We start from the raw sequence: 14,369 nt of genomic DNA on the forward strand, positions 1-14,369 counted from the left end.
GCTCAGGGCAGTGCTTCTTAAACTTCAATGTGTACAAGATTCACTTAGGAAATGGGTTTAAAGGCATATTCAGATTCAACAGACCTGAGATTCTGCATTTCTACTAACCTCCAAGTGATGCTAATAATGTTGATCTTAAGATCACACTTTTAAGTAGAGAGAGTCTAGGAAATAAGAATTAAGAAACAACTTAGATAAAAAAGTCAGTTTTCCCAGAATTTCTGATAATGATCAAGTTTCATATTATATGCTTTCCATGTATCCTTCCATCTTGGCACCTGTTAAAGTTGCGTTTTTACATTTATTTTTGTGATTATTTGTTCCCAGTATTTCCCCACACACACTTAACCCGGTGAGTGTCCTGTTTGGGTCACAACTTTAGCCCTGACACTGAGTGTATTTCAGGCACCCAGCAGGTGCAGAATATTCATTTCAGAAATAAAGGAATGAGCCAATGAATAGAAATGTTAAGAGAGATGATGATTTGAAAAACACAGAAAGGGCAGCCCTGGTGGCTCAGCGGTTTAGCGTCACCTTCAGCCTGGGGTGTGATCCTGCATGGGGCCTGCTTCTCCCTCTGCCTGTGTCTCTGCCTCTATCTCTCTCTCTGTGTCTCTCGTGAATAAACAAATAAAATCTTAAAAAAAAAAAAAAAGAAAAACACAGAAAGTGAAAAGATACATGTTGATCAGAGTGAGGATAAAAGCTGATGATACAGATTTCATTGCTATCATATTAGACATGAGCATTGGTAGCCATGTAAATAAAATTACTGAAGTGTGTTTAAAGAGAGAAGGAAGACCTAAGTATGCTTTGTTGAACAAATACTTAGAACCTAGAGGGTTCTCTAGGGAGGGTAACCAAAGAATAGTCATGGGATTTGGAAAGGAAGAAATTGAAATAATGAAACAAATTCTAAGGCTAAGATAGAGTGAGCAATGAGTTCAAAATCTACTATGCATAAATATCTTTCTGTGATTATGGATACATAGAAGTCTGACTTCAATAAGTTAAAAAATGAGGTGAAAGTAGTATTTGCATACAAAAATTCAAGATATGAAGATTTAGTGGGAAATTTGAAAAAATCTATTTTTTTTTCAGAGGAATAGGTAACATGTTTCTGTATGAAAATGCCAGTAGGAGCCAGGCTGGATTTATAGACAAATGAAGTGGTCTTGGAATAGAGTAATAGAGTTGGGGAAACTCAATCAAATGAGGGCATGTAGGCCCCATCTAAAGACAGCAGCTAACTCAGTTCCACCAGATTACTGATTCAAAAGAATGAGAACCTAATATTGTCAAAATTTCCGTTTCTTTCCAAGAACAAATAAAAATCTGGATGTGTGTGTGTATGGAATTTCCTGAATTGGGTAAAAAATATTCTATTTGTAGGGCATAACTTTTACTCTCTCTGGTCTAAAAAAAAAAAAAAAAAATTCTGAGCTAAGAAGTAAATGAAAGAATGACCAAGCAGAACTAAAAACGTGGCTGAAATCAAACAGCATAAATATGGACCAATAGGTTATGTCATTTTTCTTTTCTTTTCTTTTTTTTTTTTTTTTTTAGGTTATGTCATTACAGCAGAAGTGACTAAAGGTTAAGGAATCATTCGTAAAAATGATAAGGTGTACCAGGAATGGGAATCAATGGAAGGCTCTTAGATATAATGTATAAAAGAGAAAGAATCCATCAGGGGTAGAAAGAAGAGGTTTTAGGAAGGGAACATGGGTGGGTTTGAATAAATGGAAGTCCATCTTAAAGTAAAAATAACATGGTTAAAAGTTGGAAACAACAGACAATTCAATGAAAAATGACTATCTTAGACTAAAAAGAAATATAGAATTTTGATTATGAAAATATTCATTTATTTAAAATATGAACAGTAAAGATACTTTACAAGATCTTTTAATCTGATAATCGCTAGGAATAGATAATGACAATTATTTTAAATAGTATTAGTTATACAAGACAGATCATGGAAAGGGAATATTTTGCCTTGAAAATACCCCAAAACCAAAAGTAAGAGGGAAGCACACATTCCAGTCTCATTCTGTTCTTGTCCCTTTGTTGAGTATGCCAAAAATACTTGGAGCCAGTTAAGGCAGAAGATAGACATCTGACCACTTAAAACTATCAGGACTAATGCCATATTCATACATGCTAAAGAGCAGACACAGCAGGTTAATAAATTAATAATCACTATACCAGACTGGTCTGCATGGAAAACTGACCTAAATGATATAACAGTTCAATTCTTTCTTTTGCAAGAGCTTCAGCTGTCCTTCAATTAGGTTCAAACATATTCTAGATAGGTAAGTAGCATTATTCACTCATTCAAATGATAATCATTTATCACTTACTATATGCAAAGTGCTGTTCAAAGCACTATGGTAAACATAAAAAATTAATCAGTCATGAATAATGTCATGAAGAAGCATATGCCTAATAGAGGAGATAACAGAAGATGCATGCATAAAGAAGCTAAAAATCTAAAGAGATACAAGTGAAAAATTATAAATGTTCAAGAAGGAAATAAAAAGATTAGAAGATTTAACCATTTGAGGATTCCCATCTGACATAAACAAATGTCATTTGGTCTTCAATTCCTTTCTAACAAGCATTTCACTACTAACACATTTTTTTTCTGCTAAACTCTCAAAGTTAGAGTCAGTCATCCTAATTCCTCATCACAATTTTATTTCATTTGCACATAGCACAGAACAAAATTCTTTTACTCCGGAAAATTGATACAACACATAGAAAACTCATACCCGGTCCTGTAGATTGTTAATTAGAAATAAAAATTACAGAATGAGATCTATCAGGAAAAAAAATTTGTATTTCCTAGCACCACATCCATCTAAATTGCCAAGAACACCCTTGGGTTCAAGGACCATGACAGGAAGGTTCAGAAAGGAGTTTCTGGTTGAATGAAATAACCACATTCATTCATTTCTGCCTCTAAACCAGTCACAAGATCTGAAACTACCACACTCCTTCTCACATTCCCTAACTTAGATATCTTGATACTTCTGTCAAAAATAACTGAGATTTGTTTTACAGTTTTATGACTGCCAGGGAACTGTAACACTAAATCTAGAAAATACACAAAATATACAAAGTTTTCCAAAAAGAGCCTGAAAAGGCAAAACTGGCAAAGGGAAAAAGGCAAAGAAAAAAAGAAAAAGAAATCAGTCTCTAATTCTCAAATAAAAATGTAATTGTCATTAACTTAGTTTCATCAACAGAAATGAGAAAAAAAAATCTAAATATAGCAACAATAGCTTTGTTAATTCTTAATACCTTAACCAATTAAAAGAGAAACAGGGAAAAGGGAAAGAAAATAAATTAAGGGGTCTTCATCCATCATTCCCTTTAGCAGATCATATAACTCTTTGCAACTAGTGTTAAAACATTCAAGTGTATCATGAACACTCGAACAAGTATTTACCCCAAATATTATTTCCCTTTATACAAATAAATTTTATTGTAAGAACTTAAGCTCCATGAAGGCAGGGCAAATGTCTGTTCTATTCACTGATTTATGTACAGCTGAATTCGACCTAACACACAGAAGGTTCTCAAGAAGTATCTCCAGCTGAACTGTGCTTAAAACACAAAAGACTCAAATATTTGCTATAAAAATCAGTGAATATCAGAAGAAATTTTTGACAACTAAATCTAAAAATCAAGATACTATATTATGACAGAAAGGAAAGAAAGCAGCATTTAACTAGAGTAAAATAACGTTCTTTTTTTTTTTTTAAGATTTTATTTATTTACTCAGGAGAGACACAAATAGAGAGGCAGAGACACAGAGGAGAGCAGGCTCCATGCAGGGAGCCTGATGTGGGACTCGATCCCGGGACTCCAGGACCATGCCCTGGGCCAAAGGCCGGCGCAAACCGCTGCGCCACTCAGGGATCCCCCATCTTATTTTTATTATCACATAGGAAAAAGGATTTCAATAGACCAGTAATTAACAAGTTACCATGTAGGTGTATGACTTCATGTAAGAAGTTTTTTTTTGTGGTATTACATATTCTATCTAGTATTATTGAAGATAAAAACTAGGGAAAATTTTAGGAAGTAAATTGAAGAAAGTGTATAAAAATGTATTCAATAATAAATCGCTTCTCTGCAATTCCCCCAACTTTGTGAATCTGTGAAGAACTAAGATTTTTATCAATTTTCTATTACTATTAAATTGTTTCATACGTGAATATATTAAACTATCAATATTATTAAGTGTTAGATGTTTAAAAAGTAACAGTACAAAACTGGTTTTTATTTTTTTCTTTTAAAGATTATATTTATTTATTAGAGACACAGAATGGGGGGGGGGGCAGAGACACAGGCAGAGGGAGAACAGGCTCCATGCAGGGAGCCTGACATGGGACTCGATCCCGGGTCTCCAGGATCACACACCATGGGCTGAAGGCGGCGCTAAACCACTAAGCCACCGGGGCTACCCTTAATTTTTTTCAAAAGCATATTATAATATGCTTTGATCTCTGTCTCGCTTAAAATATTATAACTTCTTGAAAACAGTGATTGTTTACCTGTTAAATTACATTTCTCCCTGCCTAAATAAAATCAATTCCTATTAAAATGCTCTAAAGGACTTATTTAACCAATCACCAATAAACTTAAAATAAAATCTTGACTCTGTCCAAAAAGATCATCCAATGCAAAAATATTTCTCTTTAACTATGAACTGCATTGTCATATTTGCAATTGACTACGGTTATATTAGAGCTTCAGTCTTAAAGGAAATGTACTCTATAAATCACCATAAACAGTTGTTACAATACCAGAGTCATCTAATTTATTTGATTAATTACTTTAATGATGAAGAAAGAAAGCGACCCAGGTTTTTGAAAAATCTAGGAAGAGATTAAGAGCACCAAAATGGTCCAAATAAAAGGCTATGCTTCCTCTATCAAAATACAGATTAGGAATACAAAGTGATTAGTTCCTTCTGTCAATCAGAAAATCAGGACTGGTGTGGTTTTTACATATAGCTCTAATTGCTTATTTCCCTTCAATTAGTTAAAAGTCACACAGGGAAAAAAATAGGGGGACCATCTGAGTAGAAGGACCTTTTTCAGAAAAATCTATGCTACCATACAGAATGATATGCTCAAAATCAAAATAAAGCAAAAATATAGAGTTATCAGACATGATTTAAAAATTTTTAAAGACATTAGAAATTTCCATATGAATTCTAAGAGAATAAACTGTATAAACTGTATAACTGCTTAATTTAGTTGGACTAATAAATTCAACTTAGCTAAGTTCTTTGAAACACTAATATGTTAAATCCACATAACTTACAAGAAATCACATTATAAAAAATGAAAATTCAGCTCTTCAACTAGTGTTAGGATCATCAGAGATAGTAGAAAGTCCATAGGAAAAGAGCTGTTGATATACAGAGATTTTAAGTATCTTACAGAGTTTTATATATTAAGGACTACACTACTGGTTCCATTCACAGTGATTCCATTTTTAAAACTGTCCACTGAACCTGGTATTTCATATTTGTGCACCAGTATCACCTATCAGATTTACTTGTTACTTAAAAATGATCTAATAGTTTTAACCCTGATGTTGGTGGCTAACAGGAAAAGATAACAGATTTGCCCTGAGTTTTATTGAACTATAATTATACATTAAAAACTGCAATAATATCACACCTCACCTCTCAAAGATACCTCCCTTTGGGTGACTTTAATATACCTGTCATGTTTGAATTCATATACCACTATCCATAAAGATCATTCCAGATTACTACTACACATCACTTATATGAGTAATCTGAAACCTACACTCCAAATCACAACTGTGACACACACCCCTGTCCTCCACAAACTTCCAATCTACTCTCCCCCTGGAGTCCTTCAAAGAGTTTCTATGACTACAAACCTGTGCACATACACACATGCTTCAAATCCTAGCTCTGCCACTGACTAGCCTGTAACCTTAAACAAGCTACTTAAGCTTCCTGTGCCTTGGCTTCCTCATTCATGAAGTGGGAGTAATCACAGCACCTATCTCACAGGACTGCTATGAAAATTATGTAACAATATTTGTAAATCATTTAGAACAATGACACAGTGTTTGCTATATTATTAGTATTTTCAATTATCACTTAAAATTAATAGATTTAAAAAAATAAAAAAAATTAATAGATTTATAATGCCATTACATTTGAGGACATCATAAAAACAGGAATCACTCCTTTCATAGCGATTCAAATCCTGTTTCAATGACTCTAAGGGACACACAGAGAAACAGACGGACATATGGTCACACACAGACAGACAGACACACACACACACACACACACACACACACACACACACACACAGGTATGCCTATCTCCACCACACAGTATACCTGCCGCTTTAGGGAACAAACTTTTGCCTGCTAAGAACTATTTACCGTGCAGGGATAAAAGTCTATGGAAAATGGGTAATGCAAGTAGCAGGGAGGCAATAGCAAGCACAAAAATAACAATTTGCCTGCTTCTTTTGCAATGAGCAGAGACGGGTGATATGCAAAGAATTATTCTCAAGGAATCACATTTTCTTGAATACACTTTGGATCTACAACAACTCTAAAAAGCAACTTGCTCACTTCTTAGACCAGTTGATTTACCTATGGGAAAATGCTTAATTGAGGTTAGGGAAAAGTTGTTTTTCACATTGACCACTAAAAATACTAAAATTATGCCAGATTTTCATTATTTTATAAATATCACATATTTAAAAGTACCACTTAACTTTTTGTTTACTTGATAGGGGAATAAATCCCAAAAACACAGATTTTCTGCAGATTCTCAATGGTCAATGATCTCTTTCAAAGAGAACTTGTCTTAGAGAAATAATGATACTATAAGCAAAAAAGATAATAGATTCTATGCTGAAAGTTCCTTTAAATTCAGCATGATATTCAGTTCGCTCTCCCCGAAAACGTAGCCCACTTTCAGGCAGCTAAATGGTTTTCTCTACCAAAGGAAAATATATCCCTCACCAGTTATAGATAACAGTAGAAAAGTAAATAAATAATTATCATAAGTTTAAAAAAATTAAATTTCAACAGTGCTTCACATTCTGTTATTAAACAAGTAACATAAAAGACATACTTTTAATCCATATCCCATGCAACACAAAGCTTAAATTCTGTTTCTTTCAATAGTCAAAGTGGACATGTGTATTTCAACTACAGATTACCCCCAAATACACAGAGGTAGTACAGGTACCCCAGAAAATTAAAAAAATAAATAAATAAACAACTAAAAAAACAAAAAAAAAAAGAGAGAGAGAGAGAGAGAATCTAGAAAACGTGAATTTTTGCTTAGAAACCACAACATCAGGGCATTCTTATTGTTACCTTTTAAATGCTTCAGCTGGGTTCCTTTCACATTCTCCAGGCTGTAAGAGGCTTTGGACTGCTGGATCCCTTAGTTTATCCTCATATCCTTGGAGTAGTCCACTGCGGCAGATCTGGGCAACTAGACCTCTAATAAACCCTCCAACACACAAAGTATCAGAGTCTTGGGCTTTGCAGAAATGAAAGGCCAAAGCCTGTCGATGTAAACCTCTCTGCAAGCTTGTAGGTGAACTTGGCCACAACAGCTCAGTGCATAGGGCTGTCTTGCCACTGCCAGGCCCTCCTACCAACAACACACCCCAGGCAGCTCCTTTTCCAGAGACAACACTAGCATTATTCCCAGAATTCATTACAAGGGATGGTGTGTTGACAGCACTATTGCAGCAGTTAGTTTTCTCCTGGAGGCAATGCTGAAGCTTGTGGAAAACCCACTCCCTACAGTAAAACTGCTTCCCCTGCAGTAAACTCGTTTGAGCCATTTTGCAGACTTTCTCTTCCCAAGGATTAGTCATAATAGGTTCCTTATCTTCAACATCTGCTAGATCCTGGATACATCAACACGGGTCTTTACATCCATTAGGACATAACTTGCATATTAAGTTGACTTTGAATGATACATAACGAGTTACAGTAAAACTCAATAGCCACAGATGCCACTTGCCAACTGAATGTGCATGACTTTATTTGGCTCTTTACTCTTGATTATCAGCAGAGAATATATTAGTTTAACTGTTGAACTGGTAGAAAATTGCCTGGTTCCAAAGCATGGCAATACTTTCCCTAAATCTTGATGGGTCACATAACTCCATGGTTATGTCTGGAGTTTATGTGATTGTGGATGTTTCAAGTGTACAGATGAGACAATACATCTGGAAAACTAAAGAGAATGCCCAATCTTTCAATTTGTACAAAATGCTTCTCCAGATTCGAAGTGTTAACTCTGTATCTGAAAATTAGATGCAGAAAATATGTCCGTTATAGTAAATGCCATCAAATAGTAGATTACGCGTATACAGCAGATAGGTAGCTCTATATTTCTTGTGGAAGGACAGTGGCTCAAACTATTAGACCTTGCCAGTTTCAGGCCTCTGGGCAACTGCCAGCGAGGAAACTGTTTCAGATTATGGCCTTTTATGTGGCAGAAATGACAGGCCTTCATAATCCAAAGCACTCCTCAAATGCACTTTTCAAGAGGGTAGATTCTTAACGAACCTGTTCACAGGTTTCCTAGGTTCAAGATGCCTGGGAAAATCAACATTTCCACAAGTAACCAAAATAAGTCTTAGGGCAAAATATCATAATGTTAAGAGCTTATTTACTTAGAAGCTTACAAAGGATACAATCTGCCACTTAAAATAATCCCAAAGATCCATATATTTCCAAAAAAAAAAAAAAAAAAACAAACCATGTACTTAATCTTTGGCACTTTCAAAAAGTTGGACAATTATCCCCCCCCCCCCCAGAATCAGAATTACGTTTTCCTTCCTCTACGGTTATGCTTCCCAAACAGCTTACATTTCAATCGTTACCCTAGATTTTTGTTGTTGTTGTTGTTGTTTGTAAACTTACTGTAGGAAGAACAAAAAAAAGGGGGGGGGGCTCTATGCACACACAGTAACATCCTTAACTCTTGGCCCAAAAGGTCCTTCCGACTAGCTTGGTGGAACAGCGCCCGTGAAAGGAAGCTCCGTTACACTGCACAGTCCAGCCAGTCCCGGACTCTGTCTACTCGCCTAAGTCCCACTTCTTTTGTTGATAGTTCGCAAAATCTAGGGGATCGTTACCCCGACTGCGGCTGGAGGGGAATGGGGAAGGGAGGGAGGGAGGGGAAAAAAAAAGAATTCTTTTTTTTTTTTTTAGGGGAGGCTGGGGATGATCTTCCATGAATGACACCTCTAGCTACGAGGGTGACGCGAGTCCGTCCGTCCTTCCCCCGCGCTGAGGACGAAGGGTTCGGATGGGCGCGAGGGACGCAAGCTACGGCAGGGGCCCGAGAAAAGGCTGCCGCGGGGGAGCGGGGCGCTTCAGGGCTGGGGGGCGGGAGGGGGGTGCCGACAGCTCCGGCCTCTGCTTCCAGCTGACGGACAAAAGGAACTCCGGGATTCCCAGGGACGGGAACCACCTCGGATGGCGCGGCCGCCAGGAGCCGCAGGGGGGCCACCTCGGGAGGCCACGCACCTCTTCCCTTCAGAGCGCTGGGAACGCCCCAACACCCCGCCCCGCCCCGAGATTTTGGGGTGTGTCTCGGGGGGGAGGGGTGCCCGACGTCCTCGCGGATCCCAGTGGCGGGGTCGCCGCCCCGAGGGTCCCCAGCCCCGCGCCGCCCCCGCCCGACCCCCCGGGGCAGATCCAGGGGGAGAAGTGGGGTCTGCGGCCCAAGGGCTGCAAAGGCGCGGGCGGGGGAGTCAGGTTCGAGCCCAGCCACAGCCCGAGCCCCCGAGCCCCCGAGCCCCCGAGCCCCCGAGCCGAGGAGGGGCCTGGCTCGTGCCGCCGCTGCCGCCCCTCGGTTACCTCGGCCGCCGCCGCCGCCGAGCCCCGGACACTTGCTCCTCCGAGAATCCGCGGCCGCCAGCGCTCCCCGGGCTCCAGCTGCAGCCGCGTCCTCCGCCCGGCCCGGGGCTCGCTCTCGGCTCCAGATCCCCCGCTTGGCCCCCGGCGACGGCCAGTCCCAGCTGCCCCGGCAGCCTCGGTCGAGCTCCTCCCAGCCCCCACCGGCCAACCGCCGCCGCCGCCGCCGCCGCCGCCGCCGCCAGGGCAATGACTGTCTCAGGCAGCCCGGGACGCGGCCGGCTCCGCCCCGCCCAGGCCCCGCCCAGGCCCCGCCCCGCCCCGGCCACGCCCACCCGCGGCCCCGCCCCCGCGCAGGCCCCGCCCCGCCCCCGCCGCCCGCGCGGCCTTTCTTCGCCCGCCGGCTCCTCCCCGCCGCGCCGCCGCCGCCGCCGCCGCCGCCTGTGCCCGGGCGTGTGCGGGCGCCCGGACCCCGCTGCCGGCGTCGCAGGACAACCCTTCTCGGGGGTGGCCTTGGGGCCCCGCCTCTCGGGGGGCGGGGAAGGGGCGGGGGCTGCGTTCTCACGTCCCCGAGCTCACGCGAGTCGCCGCTCCCACCCACCGCGCACCGCTCGGCCCCGAGCCTTCCTTTGTCTTCCAGGCCGGAGGGGCTCGCGGGCTCGGCTCGGGGCGGGGGGCGCCCTGGCCGCCCCCGGGTGGGAGCGAGCTGGGGGGCTTGCCCCTGGCTGCTCCTCACACCCCTTGTTCCAAAGGCCGCCTCCCCGCCCCGACCGCCCGGCTCCCGTGCAATCCCTTAGATTCCCGGGGTGCCTTTTCCTTTCTCAGTCCGGGACGCAAGGGAGCCGGGCAAGGACCAAGGACCAAGGACCGGGAGGGCTGTTGTGCGACTGAAAAGTATAGCCGGGGTGCAGGGCGGCTCCCCCGCTTCTGGAGGGACGCGGCCGCCGCCGGGTGGAGGTGGCAGGAGTCGGGGTCCGCTGTCGGGCTCCCCCCCCCCCCGGGACGGGCGCCGCGGCGGGGGGAGTCCACGGTCGCGGTCAGCCCGGCTGGGGCAGTCCCCGGGGGGCCGCTCGGGCCGGTTGCTCGCGCTCGCGGGGACCCCGCCGCCTTAGATGCCGCCTCTCTGCTGGGAACGTGGGTGTGCGGCAGCCGACCGAGCAGAAAACGCGCTGTCTTCACTGTTTTATTATTGACGCTGAAGCCGCGAGCTCTCCTTCTCCCATTCTCCGTTAATTCGAATACTTATTTCCCGAATACTAACCCAGCCTGCCATCTGTTTCTTCTTTCTTTCTTTTTTTTTTTTTTTCCCCCTGGAATTTCAAAGTGCAGCTATCCCAGTTAACTAGAAAGACGTATGACCAGATAGATTGCGCTTCGGCTTAGCCGTGCGCTCTGTTTATTCCTGGCTAGGAATACCCATTTGCAGCTTGCTGATCTTAGCATTTGTTTATTCTTATTTAAGATTCATTTATTCATGATAGAGAGAGAGAGAGAGAGGCAGAAACAGGGAGAAGCAGGCTGAGCCTAACGCAGGACTCGATCCCGGGACTCCAGGGTCGCGCGTCCTGGGCCAAAGGCAGGCGCCAAACCGCTGAGCCACCCAGGGATCCCCTGCTCTTACTATCTATCATCTATCTATCTATCTATCTATCTATCTATCTATCTATCTATCTTTATTTTAAATTTATTTTTTATTTTTATTTATTTTTTTTCTGATCTTACTATTTAATTCATTGTGTGTGTGTGTGTGTGTGTGTGTGTGTGAATCCCGAGGTTCTGTTCCAAAGCACAAGCAAAAAAGGCAGAAGATCTAAATTCTCCAGAATTCGAGAGCTGAAACTTGATTTAAAAAAAAAAAAAATACAATTTTGATTTGCATTTGCTTAATAAGCCATTTTAATTACCGCTTAGCTTGTTCGCCACGAAGCTTTATAGCCTTCGACTCCTTCAATTTCATGGCTGTAATATATGTTTAGAGAAAAAAAATCATAAATATGTGCATCGTACTAGCATTTCCATCAAACTACTTGCTAATATAATAATTGAAATAATTTCTGCCCCGTACAGAGAGAAGTTACGGAAACTTGGTTTAGTGGGCCCATTTTTCTTTTTTAAGATTTTATTTATTTACTCATGAGAGACATAGAGAGAGAGGCAGAGACACAGGCAGAGGGAAAAACAGGCTCCATCATACAGGGAGCCCAATGTAAGACTCGATCCTTGGACTCTAGGATCACACCCTGGGCTAAATAAAGGCAGGCGCTAAACTGCTGAGCCACCCAGGGATTCCCATATATATATATATATATATATATATATTTATGATAACTATCGCAGAACACTACTTGAAATGCGTCAGCAATAACTGAGCTGTAATTAATTTTCAGATTGTTTGGAATTTTTTGGCTTTAAAGTTTATTTCACATTTCACTTTTATGGCTTTTTTGCTTTCCCGAATAGAAACATTTCTGAAGAGGAGGGACTATGCCCTACACAGCTTTGCATTCCCAACACTTTGCAAGGTTCCCTGCTTGTAAAGCCCGTCTGTTCTTTCCTTCCATAATTACTTACTTGAAGCTTCCAACGTACCTGGCATTGTGCTGAGCTTAGTGATGGGTCATACACGACTGTGGCTGGATGAAGACAGTTTCTTAAAATCTGGGGAACTGTTGCAGGGCAAAGGAAACAGGATTATTTTAGCCTACTTTTCTTTTGAAATATCCATCCAAAAATGATGTTTTTTGTTTTTTCCACCTCCTCTAAACCATATTGCTGCCTTTAAATCTCTCTCACCAAAAGCTGAGATCTCCATTGTTGGGGAGGAAAAAAAAAAAAATATATATATATATATATATACACATATATATTAGACATGTGCACATGTATATATCTAACATGTATGTGTGTGTTCATGTGTTTACACTTAGTGGGCCTATTTACCGATCTAACCAGGACATTTTTTGAGAACAAAAAAGAGAAACAATTAAAATTGTTTAATTCTTAGATATATTTATTTATTGAATGGAAGTTTGATTATATTTGGTGGAGATATCGAATAGTTCTATTGAAATATTATTTTCCAATAATATAAGTTACATATATAAACACATAAATATATATTTATACACTAAATTTTATGGCTTTTTTATCAATTACATGAATGCTAAAAATGGCATAAGCAGCAAACTCAGTACATAGTCACATAGATTAATCAATTTCTTAGTGTATTTTTTTTCTAGCACTACATACTGGTATTTTTCCAGAGAATGCACTTTTTTAAAATGTAGTTTTCCTTATTTTTAATCTGTTCATAAAAATTGCCTCAAATCTTTCTCAGATTTGAATAAATTTGAAATTATTGACACCATTAATGCTTCTCTGTATACCATGGTCTATATTTTTTAAAGGTTTTATTTATTCATGAAAGACACAAAGAGAGAGGCAGAGACATAGACAGAGGGAGAAGCAGGCTCCATGCAGGGAGCCTGATGTGGGACTCGATCCCGGGACCACGTCCTGAGCCACAGGCAGGCGCTCAACCGCTGAGCCACCCAGGCATCCTTACCATGATGTTTTCAATTGAAAATTTCTCTGTAAGTGCTGAGGTATCTAGTAAGTTCAAAGCAAACTCTAATAAATAAAATATATTCTCAATTTAAATGTCTTTATATTGAAGTGCACAGTTTTCAGCCCAAATCTTCCCATAGGAGTGTTCTTTTTTCAACCTCACTCAGAGTAACATCATTCAGCAAATACTTTTACAAGACAAAGCTCATCATATATATTTTCTTTATGTTTATTTTGATAGTTGCAACCAAATTTAGATACTGCAAAATTATGGGTCTTCTCATTTTTAATCCAGTTAGATACGAAATATAATTTTATTCACTGAAAAACAGAAGCTCTATGAAAAGATTCTCCTCACAAGTTTAAGTGCTCCAAAGCACCAAAGCACCATCACAAATTTTTTTTTTACAATTACAAATTTGAAAACTAAGTCTTTTATAATGTCTGTGCCCTATCGCGAAGTACATTCAGTTCCTTTCTTTTTTTTTTAAAAGATTTATTTATTTATTTATGAGAGAGAGAGAGAGAGAGAGACAGAGACACAGGCAAAGGGAAAAGCAGGCTCCATGCCGGGATCCCTGGACTCCAGGATCGTGCCCTGGGCCAAAGGCAGGCGCTATTCCGCTGAGCCACCCAGGGATCCCCCATTCAGTTCCTTTCTTGATTGGTAGAGGTATACTTCAACATTTTCCTGTTTGCAACTTTTGCTTTCAATAATTACAATACCTAAAAACTGCAAAAGTCTACTATTTTAATTTTAGGGTTAACGATTTTAAGTGAAAATTCAAAGGATTCCTTTTAATCCTCTAGTGTAAGTAGTGTCCATCACTCAGATTTGTTTACACAGTAATTTTTAAGATAAATATCAATGGCAGGCAGTCTTCCATATTATGCCA

At 40.7% G+C, this 14,369-nt stretch overlaps 1 protein-coding gene across 1 annotated transcript in view; it reads right to left on the reverse strand.

Annotated features, from left to right (window-relative positions):
* Positions 1–10,127, reverse strand: part of ANKRD50 (ankyrin repeat domain containing 50) — a 31,253-nt gene extending 21,126 nt beyond the window's left edge. Inside the window, exons 1-2 of the mRNA XM_055317027.1 lie at positions 9,910–10,127; positions 7,399–8,344 (exon numbers count right to left, since the gene is read on the reverse strand). Of these exons, the coding sequence (XP_055173002.1) occupies positions 7,399–7,910 (512 nt within the window). The 5' untranslated portion in view covers positions 7,911–8,344; positions 9,910–10,127. The remainder of the gene's footprint in view (positions 1–7,398; positions 8,345–9,909) is intronic.
* Between the last annotated feature and the right edge of the window lie 4,242 nt (positions 10,128–14,369).

The sequence above is a fragment of the Nyctereutes procyonoides genome, unplaced genomic scaffold (genome assembly GCF_905146905.1).
Source record: "Nyctereutes procyonoides isolate TBG_1078 unplaced genomic scaffold, NYPRO_anot_genome, whole genome shotgun sequence".
In the NCBI taxonomy this organism is placed as follows: Eukaryota; Metazoa; Chordata; class Mammalia; order Carnivora; family Canidae; genus Nyctereutes; species Nyctereutes procyonoides.